The sequence below is a fragment of the Lepisma saccharinum genome, chromosome 2 (assembly GCF_977018435.1).
Source record: "Lepisma saccharinum chromosome 2, izLepSacc3.1, whole genome shotgun sequence".
NCBI classification, from domain to species: domain Eukaryota; kingdom Metazoa; phylum Arthropoda; class Insecta; order Zygentoma; family Lepismatidae; genus Lepisma; species Lepisma saccharinum.
In genome coordinates, this window is record NC_139230.1 from 13,900,004 (window position 1) to 13,917,873 (window position 17,870).

The 17,870-nt window shown below is 37.8% G+C and overlaps 1 protein-coding gene across 18 annotated transcripts in view; it reads left to right on the forward strand.

Moving 5' to 3' along the window:
* Window positions 1-17,870, forward strand: part of Itpr (Inositol 1,4,5,-trisphosphate receptor) — a 181,457-nt gene that overhangs the window by 147,705 nt on the left and 15,882 nt on the right. For 12 of the 18 annotated variants that reach the window (XM_083117057.1, XM_083117063.1, XM_083117056.1 and 9 more), the window contains 8 exons: window positions 5,091-5,272; window positions 6,658-6,822; window positions 7,456-7,642; window positions 9,377-9,490; window positions 10,994-11,139; window positions 12,157-12,322; window positions 12,803-12,963; window positions 16,366-16,527. In XM_083117057.1, coding sequence (XP_082973183.1) covers window positions 5,091-5,272; window positions 6,658-6,822; window positions 7,456-7,642; window positions 9,377-9,490; window positions 10,994-11,139; window positions 12,157-12,322; window positions 12,803-12,963; window positions 16,366-16,527 — 1,283 coding nt within the window. The remainder of the gene's footprint in view (window positions 1-5,090; window positions 5,273-6,657; window positions 6,823-7,455; window positions 7,643-9,376; window positions 9,491-10,993; window positions 11,140-12,156; window positions 12,323-12,802; window positions 12,964-16,365; window positions 16,528-17,870) is intronic. The other 6 variants (XM_083117058.1, XM_083117061.1, XM_083117069.1 and 3 more) reach the window with 1 other exon arrangement.

Sequence of the window (17,870 nt, forward strand, 5' to 3'; positions counted from 1 at the left end):
ATTCCAATAACCAGGACTTCTGTCACGCCAAATCTTGTTTACGGATGTTTTCAAACGTTTTGTTTTACAATTTCATTTTTTCACTGACATCCAAAACGAAAATACGTATTATAATTTAATGACTTTCAAAATGTCAAAATACTGTAATGTTACTATGCTGCCGATCACAATTATGAGGCTTCTTCGAACCAGGGTTTCGGAGCGGAGCGGATCAACGCTCCAGCTGTTGCCCACGCTCAGGAGCGAGGAGCGAGATTCTAAGAAATGGTTCGCTCCGCTCCGGAGCGGAGCGATGTCTTAGCCCGCTCCGCTCCGGAGCGGAGCAGCGAGAATCGAAAAATTTCTCGCTCCGCTCCGGAGCGAGGAGCGAAATTTTAGAAAATGGTTCACTCCGCTCTGGAGCGGAGCGCTACCTTGACACGCTCCGCTCCGCTCCGGAGCGAGGAGCGAAATTTTAGAAAATGGTTCGCTCCGCTCTGGAGCGGAGCGCTACCTTGACACGCTCCGCTCCGGATCGGAGCAGAGGAAGTTGGAAATTTTCTCGCTCCGCTCCGGAGCGAGGAGCGAAATTTTATAGAATGGTTCACTCCGCTCCGGAGCGGAGCGATACCGTGTGACGCTCCGCTCCGGAGCGAGATTATAAGAACTTGCCCACTCCGCTCCGGAGCACTCCGAGGTTGGATAATACGAGTGTATACAGAAAACTAACGATCAAGGGTTCCGAGTACATTAGTAATTTTGTTTGTGGAATTTGTACGGCATTTGAACATCGCCTGTTATTGTTGTTATAAAACTGATTATTACTAAAGCTAACGCCACGGAAACAGTCCAGTCAAGATCACGTCACTCACCTACAGTGTTGCCAATAAGCAAGGAATAATCCTTACACAAGACACCAGGGAAGGCACAATCAACCGCATACGTACAACGCGCAATGTGTCAACTGTGAAGCGTAGAAGAAGTGTGGAAAACCTGGAGAACCAGGGGTGTGTAGAAGGCAAGGGGAAGCTTTGATCTTCACTGGACTGTTTTCGTGAAGAGAGCGATATTATTATTATTATTACTATTATTATTATTATTATTACTATTATTATTATTACTATTTTCATTATCACTTTTACTACTCTACTACTACTTCTGGGGACAATATATTTCAATAGCAGGTGTGCCACCTGTGTTTTATAAGTTGAGAGAATGGAACTCTCATTTCCTGCCACCAGGGATCGCGACTAAAACTCATTTCCGTTCGACTTCTGGTTCGGGCTAAGCACTTCGGCATATCGGTCCGACGTTACAGTCCACACCGTGGGAGAAGTGAGTTATTCCGGAATATTGGTTCGAGTAACATTGGTCAAACTACTGCAGAGAATCCATTTGACCTTTCGAACGCCAGGAGCACGCAGAGGAAAGACGAAACAACGTGTACAGAGGAAGATGACAGGCAGACAGGTGTTCATGCAAAACAAAACACTCGCTGGTGCATGATTGCCATATCTAACTTTCTTTGCGCTGGTTATGATGATACTTTGAATGTAGCGAAAGATAAAAGTTTAAAGTAATTGGGAATTCAGGTTGCTAATTTTCACTGTATGTTTGTTCCGGCATAACTCTCGAACGCCTGGAACGATTTCAACCAAACTTGGAACACGTATCACTTGCAATCTCGAAAGAAATACTGTGTAAGACATCTCTGGCACCCCTAGGGGTGAGGGTGGGAAGGGTTGACATGTAAAACGACCGATATTAGTGTGGAATCCATAGTTTTCGGGGTCGTTAAGATGAATAGTGATACTCCCAATGCCGTTCAACTCCAAAACACCCCTGGCAACCCTAGGGGTGGGGTGAGAAGGGGGCGACATGTAAAAATAATAAAAAACGACCGATATTAGTGTGGAATCAATAGTTTTCGGGGTCGCTAAGATTAATAATGACACTCTCAATGCCGTTCAATTCCAAGACACTCCTGGCACCCCTGGGGTGGGAAGGGGGTGACATGTAAAACGAGCCCGACCCTGTGGCCGAGTGGTTAGCACATCGCGCTATGACGCCAGGGGTTCCGGGTTCGAATACCGGCTGGGCATGGATGTTTGTGAGTGTCCATTCATCAAGTTCATCATATCATCACTCATTCTCATCTTCGCAAATTAGCCAAAAGTGGCACAAGAAGCGAAGTAAAATAAAGCAAATCAATCAATTAATTAGTTAGTTCTACTATAGACCTTCAATGATTACCAAGGTTTCAGATGCATGGAACTAACGATTAAAGATTTTATTTGTCGTTGTTGTACATTGTTTGCAATAATTGTAGACAGCTTATAATTCCACTAACCGAGACTGTTTCGGATGGATCCCTCCATCCGTGTTAAAAAAATATTTTAAATGCCCATAAATCAAAGTTCACAGGCACACATACTATGAACATACTTTTAGAAGAGAACACATATTTTAAAACGTCTCTTTAAGAAAGTAACAATACGCGTAAGCCAGAGTCGGTGTAGCACACTTTTAATACGATTGGCAACGCTGCATCTCCCTCGAAAAGGCAACGATCTGTCTGCCAAGTACGTACAACAGCAGAAGTCATGACGCAATGCACCTGCCAAGGAGCGAGCAAGACACTACGCGCCAGTTTCCTCCACCTTTCCTCTTGAAAGGGGAACAACAAGGCCAATCCGCTAGCCGGTAGCACTGACGTCAGTCACCTACACAAGAAGCGCAGAACACGAAAACAAACAGGGCTGTCGTGTGGGGGAGGTAGCATAAGCAAACGTACAATCCCGCAACACTGATTGCTTGAACGGGTTCATATCCAAATTAAGATAAGGATGAGATATGATGAAATTGAAGAAGGGTCAATCACAGAGAACTCCAATTCCCAGACTGGAGTCGTGAAGCGTTGAGATAACCATTGATGTGGGGGTAGGGCCCGACACATTCCCAATCTCGCTCGGCCATTTGGAGGTGATGTGATCAGCACCACGCTCCGGCCACCTTTACCCCCCCCCCCCCCCCCCCGAGGGTTTCCCCTAGTTATCCATTTATTTGAGTCTGGGTTAGCCCAGGAGCCGCTATATGCTGGGACAAGGCCGGAATAATTTCGAAGTTAGATCATCCACCGCGGGATTCAAACCCTGGTCTCCAGCGTTGCAGTCAGACGCCCTACCGACTAGACCAGCAGTTGCGGTTACACCATTCATATATAAAAATAACTATCTCACCGGATATGAGCTTGCACTTCAAATGCTCCGATTGCGGATCAGAGCACTATTGTATCTCGCCCCGCTCCGGATCGGATCGTGCATGTAAAAATAAGTAACCACTCCGCTCCGGAGCGGAGTGCTGTCGTCCCACGCTCCGCTCCGGAGCGAGGAGCGAGGAGCGGAGTAGAACTGACCCTTCGAAATCGCTCCGGAGCGCTCCTTTAGTACGCTCCGCACTCCGCTTCGAAACCCTGCTTCGAACACGCCTTCGATAACGGTATTTGCTATTCGTAACGGATATGTGTATCACTTTTTCGAAACAGACTTTTGTGGAGGAAAAGAACTGTAACGTTACAAAAGTAACGAGCACAATTATACGAGAGACCTATGTTATTCTATCCGGAACACGGCATCGGACACGGTATTGCACATCGGAACGTCTGTATGATACCAGCTATCAATAACGTTGTTGCTTTGAAGCAAGGAGTGTAACGTTTTTACAGTCGTGGCCTCAATTAAGTTACTGGTTAATTGTAACGTTACTACCACTTTCCATACACACTAAAGTTACTAGTCAATACGTGACAAACTTGTTTCTTACCCTGTAACGTTACTGGTTGCCGGCAATGGATGTAACGTTAAAGCGTCACCTAACGACCTACTGCTTTGCAGATCAGTTATGGTTCGGTACCGTTATGCACACCTGTAACGTAATGTTCATATACCTGAGGTAACGTTTCTGTTCACGAAAAAAGTTATTCTGTTTCTGGTTGTAACGTAACGGAAACCGTAATTGAAAATACCGTTCCATTTCGTTACGTTACGACTCCCTGGTTCAAACTCTCCATCCGTTCAACTTGGGTCATAAGGAAACATGCTCCACTCTGCCCCTCCCCTCCAGGAGTAGCGGGTCTGAGCAAGTTCTTTTGCCTGTGGTTCTACTATATATTAGAATAGTATATATTTGTGGAGAATTGATATTTTAGTTTAAATATAAATTTTATGTATAAATTTAATTTAAAACAAGAAATTTGTTTAATGTTTATCAAATTGAAGTCCATTTTATATACAGACAGGCTAACCAGGTATGGATGTACACATCAAAGTGTGATCCAAACCACAGAAATGTGTCCCAACCAGAAATCAACTTGGGATGATTGACTACAAGGTTCACTGCATTATTCTGAAGGACTATGTGCTGGGTTGAAAATGGCAAACACTTGGTGCTGTATCAGTGAAATGAACCGGATGTTTTTCAAATCCTATTTGTTTCTCATTGTTTCACTGACTTTTTCTGTTGACACTCACGTAACTGTAGAAGCTTAGTGGCTCTTCATTATTCTTCACTTAAGTTCATGTAATCACAGCCAATGATATTACAGTTACTTTAAAACCACGTAGCTGAAGTAGACATCTGAGTAGTGTTGAAAGGATGAATAAGAGGACATTGCAGCAAATATACCATTTTATGTGTAATTCCATGATCCTTTATTATACCAGAACTGTATTATATGGCCATATAAAATTGAAAATTTTGGGACGTACACTGATTATAGTGGATTAGGAGAAAATAAAGATAAAAATGTTTTATATGTAAAAGTTGCTGAAGAGACTATAGAATTTTATTGCCAAATGCCTTATGCAATTCTTAAACATAAATGAAAGTCATGCAGGAATATTTTAAATCAGCATAACTATTTGAAATCATCTTTTGTGAATAGAATTTAAAAAGTAAAATTGATCAATTGTATCCACATACAAGTGTATAACCATTAACCTTCATTGCACATTAAAAATTAAACCAAGTCCAATAAATTGCAGAAACACACAACAATTTGAGATGAATTTTTATTAATATCATACTCATTCTTACTGTTTATTTCATTATAGAGTTGGGACCACATCTTTCTGGGCTAATATGGGCAGTAATGCTGGTTTCAGCAGCCATAGTCATCACGTTGCCAAGGCAGTCTGGCGTTCGTACTTTTGTAGCATCAACAATTCTAAGAATGATTTTTTCTGTAGGTCCTGAACCAACTTTGTGGTTATTGGGCACTATAACTGTAAGTAATGTGAGCATTCTCTTTCTGGCTATCTTTGTGTTTGTGTGGAGATGGAGGTAAACAAAATCATGTGGAATAGTCTCACATATTGTAACTCAAGAAAGAGGAAGAAATAAACATTGCTTATGTTTTGCATTAAGCAAAGGAATAGCTGATTACTGAGTAATAATTTGCATAAATGTACCACAATTTATTGAATGTATTTTTTTTTCACCAGAACAATCCAAATAATTGCAATGTATGTTAATCTGTGTAATTTTCCACAGCGAGTAGCATTTATTTTGATACAGGGTGACCCACATAAAACTGATATGTCTCCCGGTCAGTAAAGGAACACATGTTGTTATTGAAAACATACCCAAGTGTGTGTGAGGTACAAGATCTAATTACAGTAAGACGTTTATGTGGCCTTGATGTGGTTGCTTGGTTGATTTGGTGTTTTAAGTCCACTTTATGCACAGTAAGGCTAATCGAGACTGGACCTACAGTTTAAAGTGGGATCCGAACCACTATGTGCCTCCACTGGGTATTGAACCCGGGACCCCTTGATTACAAGGCAATTATGCAGCCTTGAGTTTCCACATTTGTTTGTACTGTCTAGACAGTGTTATGACTGGCAAAGGTTTTCTCCTTGTAGTGGTCACTTTCCCTACCTTGCTTGGTCTGTGTGGAGAATTCGATCAGTCACAACATCAGTGCTGGCAGAATTGTGTCATCTGTAATTGTGTGTTACAGTAGGAATAGTCATTATAGTCATGAAATTATCATTGTATACTGGAGAAGATGGTCCTCTCAAGAATGATGTGTTACTCAAAACATGATGACACAGGAGCAGCGATGTCTAGATGTCAGTGGAGGACACTTCCACACTTATTATTACATGTAGGCCATGTCATTATATCATTACTTCCCACCTTGATACAGTACACATATTTGTATACCAATTGAAAGGTGTTCCATTTTTATGTAGGCTGCCCTGTATTATTACATATACAGTATTTTGTGATACAAGATGTACAGTCACTAGCAAAAGTTCATTGCAACTAAGCACAGGTTTTTTTTCTGAGATCTAATATTTTGATATTAGAAACATATAAAAACTCTCACAGTTTAACAATTTACAAGTATATATAGAAATAATATGTTTGGAAAATATTAATGTCAGTCTTTATGCTCAATCAACTTTTTCTTGTAACTACACTAGAGTGGAATATGCAGACCCAACAGAACTGAATTCGGAGTTTCTGGGGTTTTAATTATTTAATTGTTAACACTCTGATAAGATTATTATTGTGTGAAAGAAGTTGTCAATTTCTAGTTGTATCATTGTAATATATTTTTCTTTTTATACTGTGGTATATTTAAGGAGTGATCAATTTATTTCTTTTTCTCAGGTTTTATTGAAAGGAATACATTTAGTCAGCATTATGGGAAACCAGGGGACATTTACAAAAAGTTTCGAGCAAATCGTAACAGATGCTGAGTTACTCTATCACCTAGCATATCTTATTTTCTGTGTCCTAGGTCTGTGTATGCATCCATTCTTCTATTCGGTTCTTGTAAGTATTTCTTCAGTCAGTGTATATGCATTTGGTAAATAAATATAAGCTAACTACTGTACAGTTTTAATGTTTTCTGTTTCCGGATATGTTTAATAAGAAATTAAATGTGAGCTCATTTTATTTTGTAGTTTCCAACATCTTGGAACATGTTTGATTATAAAATAACTGTTTTACATTAGAAATTATTTTGTGCAGATAGAAAAAATAAATAAGTATTTCAAAACACAATGTAAAATAATGACTTGACTGAATATGAGCCATCATTAACTGAAGGTCCAGAATGATTGCTGGATAACAATATCAGAAAAATTAAAGAATTGATACATGGTAAATGTGTTTCACATTTATAGTTATTTGTGTGAATTAAAAATTGATAACAAATTACTAAATCATCATATGAAGTAGATTTCATATTGTAAGTATGATAGAAGAAAGAAAATAATTTTCACATGGTTTGTTATAATTTTCCTTTATCTTTCAATTTAATTGTTAAATACTTTGCATTTTTTCAAGCCCAGTACAACTTCCCAACATGCATTTATTTGCATATTAAATATGCACTCATATAAGCATAGCTCAAACATAGTCATGGTTCCATGTTCTTATTGAATTTTCTCATTCTCTTTCTAGCTTTTTGATGTTGTATATCGAGAAGAAACACTTCTAAATGTTATAAGATCTGTGACTCGTAATGGGCGATCTATTGTGTTAACAGCAGTTTTGGCTCTTATTCTTGTGTATATGTTCTCAATAATTGGCTACATGTTCTTCAAGGATGATTTTCTTCTTACTGTGGATATCGATGAAGATGCTCCAAGTAAGTTAGCTACGAATATTGCATTAAACTTCATATTAAGAATAATTAGTGAACTTATAATTGTTATAAGTTTATTAATCTGTGTTTTCTGTAGATTGCATTATTGCAAATTATGCTAAATTTTCCTACACTACTTATGATTTGCTCTGTGACTAGAGAATACATTATAACTTGTAGCCATAGGAGTAAAAGACAGGGCATCCTAGTAGACTTAATAGTCTGCAGTTGGAGTGATATCACGGTACTTCCAGGTACAGAGGTACCCAGCTGTTCCAAGCCTCACTCTCTTCCGATCGAGACTCAAGGTCACTTCTTCACTTATGTTTTGCTTAAATTAACAAGGATTTAGTGATGTATAGTGGGTATGAAGTGAATATGTGCATTGACACTTTCTTCCTTTCCATTCATTATAATTAATTTGGGGTTTTCTAGTTTCCTTCTTTTACCTTTCTTTACACAAATCTAAATTACTTCATCTCACTTACATTGCTGAATCTGTAATTTGTCCCCCTTTTGCTTATTTAGATCTCTTAGAGGAGACAAATAAAAGCATAATGGTGCATTTTTTGTAGTTTTAAATGTTTGTTTATATTGTATTTGAGAAACTTTGGGCCAATTTCTTTGTTATTGAAAGAGTTTATAATTTATGAAATTAAATTGGAATGTAAGGTAACATTGGTTGGAAAAGAGATTTCATTTCTTAATAAACTTTATGCATATTTTATTTGCTTTTAATATTAGTTGAAAAAATGTAAAAAAGCTTTAATAGACTCACACATGTTTGTTTCCACAGCTTATCAAATAGTTACTTTAGTTTTGTTAATCTCTTGAATTTGTTTAACTCTAACTCTGCCACAAACTCCAGGCATAAGCATTTGGTGGTGCCTATGGTTTGCCTATGGTTCTACATGTTTGGCTAACATTAACACAGAAAAAGCAACTTGCATTAAATAATGTTGCTTCATTCAATCATAAGTGTGTTGCAAATTAATGTGTTAAAATCCTTTGTTATAAAGTGAAACCTTGATTTTACATTTTTCAGGGGACCAAGCTGAATAACTTAAATTGTGGGGAAATGTAAAATTGAGAAAATTTTTATAATATTTTGCTATGTTAGGACCATCAAGATTGAATGTATAATGTTGGAAAATGTAAAATCAGGGTTCCACTGTATATGTTTTGTGTAACATCTTATTTTTGTTCACAGCTTTACTATGGTTCGTGTATATTGTAAGGTAGATTACAATTGTTTCAATATTGTAGGGATGGGCCAATATGAAGTTTTTGGCTGATACTGATAAAGTACCAATATATAAAATTTACTGATACCGATAACCGATATTCTACCAATCTGATATAAAATTCCAAATGGTCCTTGAAGAACCTGAATAATTCATTGACCTTCTTAATATATGTGTGTTTCCAGGCGACGGCAATGCAAAAGAAGCTGCATATTTAGACATTTTTTTTTTTTTTAAGAAGTAGGGCATGCAGATTATTTATCACAATTATAACAAAATGTCAGAATTTTGTACTAAACTATAAGATATTTATAGATATATCGAATCGGTAAAATAATTGGTAATTTTACTAATAAATCAATACACCAATATGCCTATATCAGCCAATACCAATAGAGTAGCTATTAATCTGTCACATCACTATCATATTGTAAGGTAGCAACGATATTTCTGTTACATTATTCCTCATTATTATTTTTAAATTTGTTTAAAGCACAGTCAAGATCATTCGATGATGAACACGATGAAGCCACAAATCATTCAGGAACTTGTTCTGCAGATAAAGACTGTAATTATACTGCTGCATCATCAAGATACTCGGAGAGTGGTAAGTTTAATTGATTTTGATGTAGGTTATAAATTATGATTTGTATTGTGTTGGCACAAACTGGAGAAGCACTACGTAGAAATATAAGCTAAAAATGCATGCATGACATGGACTTGAACCTGAGTTTCTGGTGTACCATGATATTACTCTATCAATGAGCTACTGAAGCAGTCCAGCTGCGTGCTTTTTTGCTCCTGCTTCATCTGTGTGGATATGATCTCAGTCAGTGATACTGTCACTTGACAGAGACAATATCACACAGTGAAAAATCAGATGAAACCAGGGTTGGCCTGGTAGTTCAGTAGGTAGAGCAATGTCACAGCATCCCTGAGATCCAGGTTTGAGTCCTGGTCACTAAAATTTATACTTTGGGGGGGGGGGAGGAGGAGGTGATTCACCCATCTCTTATAATAGGTAATCTAATATTATAGTTGTTGATTTCTGGACATAAAAATGAGGATAGTGATATGCAAAGGGAAAGAGAGAGAGGGGTGAAATAAGAAGGGGAGATACATGACAAAGTGTGGTGTACAATGTAATTAGTGTTCTTTTTACTGAAGAATAATCATTTAAATTTTATATCAGTTTCAAATGACTTGGGTTTTAGGAGTTAAGGATAAAATAAAACAAATATACATATAGTATAGTGTAAGAGGTAAAAGGTAGAGCTACCCCCTGTGCACACATTCTGTAAAGGCATATGGAAGTGATGTGATCAGTACTCTGCTCTGGCCACTTTACCCCTCAGAGCCACTCCATGCAGCAATGGTGCAGGTAAAATTCACACCTGAAATCACCCACCCTGGTAATTGAACCTGGATCTCCTGCATGCCAGACAATATACATATATATCTATATAAACTATTTAAGTGAGTGTAAGGGGACCTTCACGTAAGGCATCCAAAAGTCAACCCACTTCCATGTAGTCCACCCTGGTAACTGCAGTCTTTACGGCCAAAGAGGCTCTGGCATCTGGGCCTACAGCCAGTATAATCCTCTGTAGGGCTGTGTTTTGTCTTTATATGTGCTGAGTGCCCCTTTACAGCCTCAGCTTGTAATCTAGGTAAGATGTCTGTACTCAGACAAGTGTTGATTTTAATGTAATGGAAGCAAATAGCCCAAGTGCTAACACACCCAAACTGATTTCATTTCAATCTATATAAACTATTTTGGGTTGACTTTCAAACAGTCCATATCACAATCTCAGAAATATTGTTGAAATATAAGTTGCCCAGATTGAAACTTTGAACTGTTGCTTGGTATCCTGTTTGGCATTGCCTCATATTGTCTTAATTTGTTTGAGCATCACAATTATTTTTTTTTTCTTTTTTTGACTTGTACCTTTTGGATGGTGAGAATACATGACACTTGTCATTTGCTCATTCGAGAATTCTTAAAAAAATTACTAGCTACAAAGAGTACTACATTCCTTAGTTTAGAATATTGAAATGAATAGCTTAATTCATTCTCGTTTATTCTGAAATTATAATTCTTCTTTTGCAGTGAATGCAGTTGTTGACATAGTGACAGTGGGTGAAGTGAAGGAACGGGCCTGCGACTCTCTAGTCATGTGTATAGTGACAACTCTTAACCAAGGCCTGAGAAACGGAGGCGGTATTGGTGATATATTACGAGCCCCAAGTAGTAAGGTAACTTGACATTCTTTTACCTTCTCCAATTTTAATTATATTTCATTGAATAATTCTAGATATTAATACCTCATTTGAGATTGTTGATAGAATCTTGGTAATTGTCCATGTTATACTGCACCATCATATTAAGTCATATCTGGAGTGTTTATCAAAAGGCCAAGTTCAACTTTATGATCTAATCAAAGCTCTTCTTCAGGAATGCCTCAAAATGGGGAAATTAAATAAAAGGTCATGGAAAAACACAAAAGGTGTTTTGTTGCCATTGGTTTCTTCTTATAAAATTACTAAAAATTGTGTAAGAAATAACCGGAGTGCAGCATTTTTACTGCCGACTTAAATTTTCATGTTGAAATATTTATACTCTAAGACTGGATTAACACGTATGAAAGAGTGTCTTCAGCATGCAACATTAACACAATGCACATTCTTTGATGCTCTACATTTTTTTTAAAATGTGGATGAGCACATTAAGGTGCAACTTCGTATCTCTCCACCAGGCTCATAAATAATCGTTCAGTAGCATAACTGAGACCAGTGGCACTAGAGTCCTCTGAAGGCCAAGGCCTGATGGATGATTATTTCAATCAATGGCTTTGTAAGCCATTGATTGAATTGTCTGTGTCTAATCTGTGAATTGTCCTCTGGCTGAATTTATTACTGATGAAAATAAAAAACAGTGTTGTTTCTGAAAGCTAGTAATATGCATTAACCACTTTCTGCATGTTTAATTATACAAAACTAATGTTTATTATATGTATTCTATGATAATTTTGCTAGAAAGGGCCTAAAATGTCACTGAGAACAATGTATTGTTCTATTTCCTTCTCTTCACTATAATAAGAATGTTTTTCATTGTTGTATGTGCTTCAGTTGTGTAGCATGAAGCCCATCCATACCATTACCATATATTTATTTCATTGTCAGGGTACACAATCATCTATATACATGATACTTTTAATTTTCTGTACAATGTTTGATTTTGTAATTTAAATTCTTCTTTTGTTGATTTTTCAGGAAGCGTTGTTTGTAGCAAGGGTGGTGTATGATATGCTCTTCTTCTTCATAGTCATTATTATTGTCTTAAATCTGATATTTGGTGTAATTATTGATACATTTGCTGATTTGAGGAGTGAAAAGCAAACAAAAGAGCAGATTTTAAAGAGCACATGTTTCATATGTGGTAAGTTGCATAGTTTTAGCAATGTTTTACTTCCAATGCCACACACACACCATGATAATTTATAAAGAAAATTAACTATCTGCACACATTTATCACTAGTTACAATTATAATTTTGATTTGGATTGTCGTGTCTTGTTTTGTGTACTTTGTAGGTGCACTTTTCTTTACATTAAAAAAATAATATCAACAGTTGATGTGGATGAAGGATGAACAATCCATTAGTACCTTACCCACTCACTGTAAACTCTGTTAAAAAGTATACTCCTTCCAAATGTTGAATTTTACTCAAGATATTTGTATTGTATTGTTATTGCTAACCTAGTAAAAAGGTTTGTTGCATATTCTATTGAATGAGAATGTTCTTTACTTATTTTTTGTATGTTTTATGTACTGCATGCACGTTACAGTTGGTTCCAGAAGCATTACTTATTACCAATATGCTGATTCTTGCAGTCATTAACATACATTATTTCTTTCAGGGCTCAACAGATCAGCATTTGATAACAAAACTGTTAGTTTTGAAGAACATATAAAATGTGAACATAACATGTGGCATTATTTATACTTCATTGTTCTGATAAAGGTCAAAGATCCAACAGAATTTACAGGGCCTGAAAGTTATGTGTATGACATGGTAAAGGTATGTAGGCTAGAAATTTCTACATTGCAACCATATTATTTATGTGTTAATTCAAAATTGCTCATGGTTTCCGAATATTTCAGAATGGTTTAATTGTCACTTCCACTAGATCAGGAATATGTTTTAAATACTAAACTATACATCATGTTAAACGTATGTGTTACTGGTTAAGGTGACCAACTCATATTGTGGAGGTCATAGGCTCAAATCCCACAGTCGTTCATCCTGACTGAGGATTTCCTGTGAGTTTTCACAATCATCCAAGATGATTGCAGATATAGTTCCTTTAATGCAAGTCAGGATGATTCCTTTCCATTTCCTACTTCCTTTCCTTCTTTCACTTGCCCATTCCTGAAATGAAATCACAAATATGCCATTAATACCTATACACCATTGTTTTCTCATCAGCAGAAACATGTTTGTGACAGGACAAAAAAGTTCAAAAGGCCATTGCAATCTTCCTCATTTTTCTATGACAGGGTTACCTTATGACATACATACAATTTAACTGTAAAATTTTTATCACAGGTTTCTGCATTTATACATTCTTTGGAAGGTAAAATGGCCACATTGTAAATTTTTTAGTTGCTTCCAGAATTTTTAGTTTTAGAAAGAAGCAAAGGAAGAAAAATATTGTAAACTGAAGATCCAAATCAAGTTAGCATATGTTGCCAGTTTTTCTCCATTTTTTATCTAGAAGAGTATGCTGTCCTCTCTCCCATCAAGCCCCCATATGATGGCAACTTCTCCACTCAAGTGTTCAAAATATGATACTGGTAAAGAAGTAAACAGGAAAAGCAAAGGATTAACAGAATGTGCTGCTAGTCAAAATTAGGTAAAACAAGGGCCGCTCCGCTCTGCCAAAGCCAAACATCACAGCAGCAGAGAAAGCTGTGCTCAAGCAACTGAGAGAAGACAAAGACATTATCACTCTACCAGCAGACAAAGGAAATGTTGCTGTTATACTTAAATCCACAGAGTATGACAGCAAAATTGCCGACATTCTCTCCAATGGCACATACCAACCTTTACTCAGAGACCCCACAGCTGCAATAGAGAGGAAAACCAGATCTCTACTGAAGAAACCTGGGACTGGTTAACACCCAGTGGAACAGTACCTCCGTGACTGTACGGCCTTCCCAAAATACACAAAGCTGCTGTACCGTTAAGACCTATCACGATTGGATGTCCTACCTACAGACTGGCAAAATTCCTAATGGCACAACTTCAACCTCTGACGGGCAAGTACCAACACTATGTCAAGAACTCATCGGACTACATCAAGACCCTGCAGAATATCAGAACTTCTCCCGGTGACTTTCTAGTTAGCTTCAATGTAGTATCGCTGTTCACCAGAGTGCTTCTTCAAGATTCCTTGAAACTGTTAGAGCAACACTTTGCACCAGACATCATCAGCCTCTTCAAACACACCCTGACTTCAACCTACTTCAGCTACAAGGGCAGGTAGTATGAACAGACTGACAGAGTGGCAATGGGATCCCCGCTTTCGCCTGCAATAGCCAATTTCTTCATGGAGAACTTCGAACATGAGGCACTCAGTTCAGCTCCACAGAAACCTACTGAATTTTACAGATTCATAGATGACACCTTTGTCATCTGGCCACACGGCGAAGCAGTGCTACATACGTTCCTGGGTCATCTCAACAACCAGCACCCGAACCTCAAATTCACCATGGAGACAGACCAATGGCAGCCTTCCGTTCCTGGACATCATCAGATGCAAACCGGATGGGACCTTAGGCCACAGCATATACAGGAAATCTGCTCACACTGACCTATACCTTAATGCCAAGAGTTTTCAACATCCAGGGCAACGGTCAACTGTACTCTCTATGTTGTTTCACCATCTATATCAGCAACACAGAGCACCTTCAAGATGAAATAAGACATCTGCGCACAGCTTTCAGACAGAGTGGATACATTGAAGGCATCATCAACAAGACACTAGAGTGAGTAATGCACAACAAAAACAACCAACAAACAAACCTGTAACCCCCAGACAACCAAGGAGAGAAGATGATAGCCATCATCCCATACATTGGAAACCTCTCCGCAGTCATCAGCCGCAGTCTTTCAAAGCACATCATTAAGACTATCCACAAACCACCACAGAAAGTCAGAAGCTGACTTTGAAACCATAAAGATGACCTAGGACAGAAGACACCCAGGGTTTACCGTATCATCTGTACCTGTGGTAAAGCCTACATTGGACAAACGGGGAGGACAATCGAACAACACTGCAAAAAACATTCCAGCTACATCTAGAATTTTCATCCAGAAAAATCAGGGTTAGCAGATCATTCCATCCAAGAGGGCCATAGGATCGACTTCACAACCACCAAGATCATCAATAAGTCATCCAGGTACTGGGATAAAATCATCAAAGAAGCAATAGCCATCCACGGGGAAAAGGAAAACCTCAACAGGAACACGGGACTAGAACTGGACTCAGCCTGGCTAGCGATAGTCGACTGGGAGCACAGACGTCATAGAGATGGCACCTGATTGGCCCGCCACCTACACCATACCCCTCCCACATCAAATACATATAACCAACCCTGAAAATGAGAGTGACGTTACCTCTTGAAAGCTCGGAAGCCTATCCAGAAATCACCTGGCTAATATCCCGAGAAAACTTCATCATCATTCGTGTGCCAGAAAAGCTTCAAGAATTACTTCAAGGAGCGGTAGTTGGTGAAGGAAGAAAAATTATAAAAGTTTACAAATTCCTGCGCCTTTCCTCTTTTTTTTTATTCATCAAGTTTGAACCTGTATTGTGCAGCATCGCAGATAAAGTAAAACATGTTAAGTCCAGGAAAATTCAACTCTTTATATGGGAAATCTGCTGGTTCTGGAGGAAAAACAATGTTAAATGCTAGAAAATCGTAATTCAGAAATCAACTGTACTAATATGCCATTTTCAACCAGTTCCAATAGTTATCAATATAAATTAATTAGTTCCTACAGCATTTTATGAACCTCCATGGCAGAGTGGTTATCTTAGTGTGCTACAATCCCAGGGGTCTCGGGTTTGAATCCTGGCCTGGGCATGAGTGTTATTTGGAAGTGTACCTTCATCAATTTCATCCTCATCATTGCAAACAGCCAAAAGTTGCAGAAAATCAATGCTAATTAATAATAAAAAAATTCCTACATCATAATAAGTGAGAGATTTTCTAGTCTTACCTCCATAAAAAAATTGTGAGGTGACCATGTGTGTTGAAGTATCTCTTAGCCATGGTGTCCTGTGTCTCTGCAACCTGGTCGTTCAGTGCATGTAAGGTGTTAAATTTAGTAAAGCAAAATATTGTAAATTTTCATTAGAAAGCTAAAAAGGTAGTGTTTTTTTTTGCCATATATTAAATTGTAACTTATTTTTAGGATCACAATCTTGAATGGTTCCCTAGACTCAGAGCTAAATCGTTATCGGCTGACGAAGGAGAAGGTGAACAGATTGAGCTGCGCACATTGCAAGTTCAATTAGAAGCGACACAAACATTAATTGCAAGTCTTTCACAACAGCTAACGGAATTAAGAGATCAGGTGAGGTACCAAGCAACTAATTACCATTTTTATGAATTTGATACAAGTAATATTTTATGACAGCTATTACTAGAGGCACATATTTTTGGTAAATAAAAAAAGCAATATTTCGGTACAAAAACAGAGCCAATTTCGGGTTCAAAAGTGCTAAATAAAATAAAATTTCGGAGTTATAGTGGTGAAAAATCGGATCAAAAGCGGTATATAAAATGACATTTTGGTTTTAAAATTGTGAATATAATCCTAAATTTGATTTAAGAACTGCACTTATTACACAAAATAAACATATCTCTTCTAATAGCACATTTAAGTGGTTACTAGAGTATTAAGTTTATTCCTGTATAATGGGGTCCATTTTTGCTTCTCAAATATTTACAGCAGAATTCATCAATTTTCCGTGCACTGCATAACTTACAGGATAATTCGAACTTCAGAAAGTGTAACGTCTGTAAAAAAAACTCTAAATATCGCGTTTAAGAGTCTATTTCACATTTTGCAGTTCATTTCGCATTATTTCGTGACAAAACAGGGGAGGAAAATGCACCTCACACCTTTCAGAAACATGAGAAATTAACATTACAATGTCTTATTTAACATTTCGTATTTTCGTCAAAAACAAAATATGCATGCCTCTAGCTATAAGAGGTAACACTAACGAATTCTTGTTCCTTAGTATTTATATGCTACAAGCTGTTATTCTCTCATTCTGTGAAATGTGACTTCTTACATCTACCAAGTTTCCCCAAGATGGTTGCTGTAGGAAATGGCTACATAATGTAATTGCATTGTTGCAGACAAAGAATGAGTGGTAAGCTTTTGTTGTTGTCTATCCGTGCAATATTGGAGAAAGTTCTTCTTCTTTCATGTAGCATCTTAGAGATGTTGTTGACTTTCCATAAAATGAAAAAACTTCAACTCATTATATATATACAGGGAGGTTATTTCAGTCGTTTACCGTCAGACCGTTGGCCACCGAGCGCCCTCTTCATGCGACAGTTCCCGGCAAATTGACTTACAGGAAGTCCGTAACAGAAACCGCTTGCTTTGTAATGTTTCCACTTTTCACAATTACAGTTACAATTACAATTGAAATAAGCACGTACCTTGTCGCAAGGATGCTGGAAAAGGTGTCCTCCCAAATACAAATATTTCTGGCACCTTATTTCTGACATCTAATCTTAGATTAGACATAGCTACTTTATCCTCAGTTGACAGAGGGAAGACAGCATCCCAGCGCATAAAACAAACTGAGAGCGTAAAATAATATTTAACCTTTTGGTGCCCAAGCATCTCGAACGAGATACCCAAAAGTAACCCTCGGGGTACCAAGCATCTCGATCGAG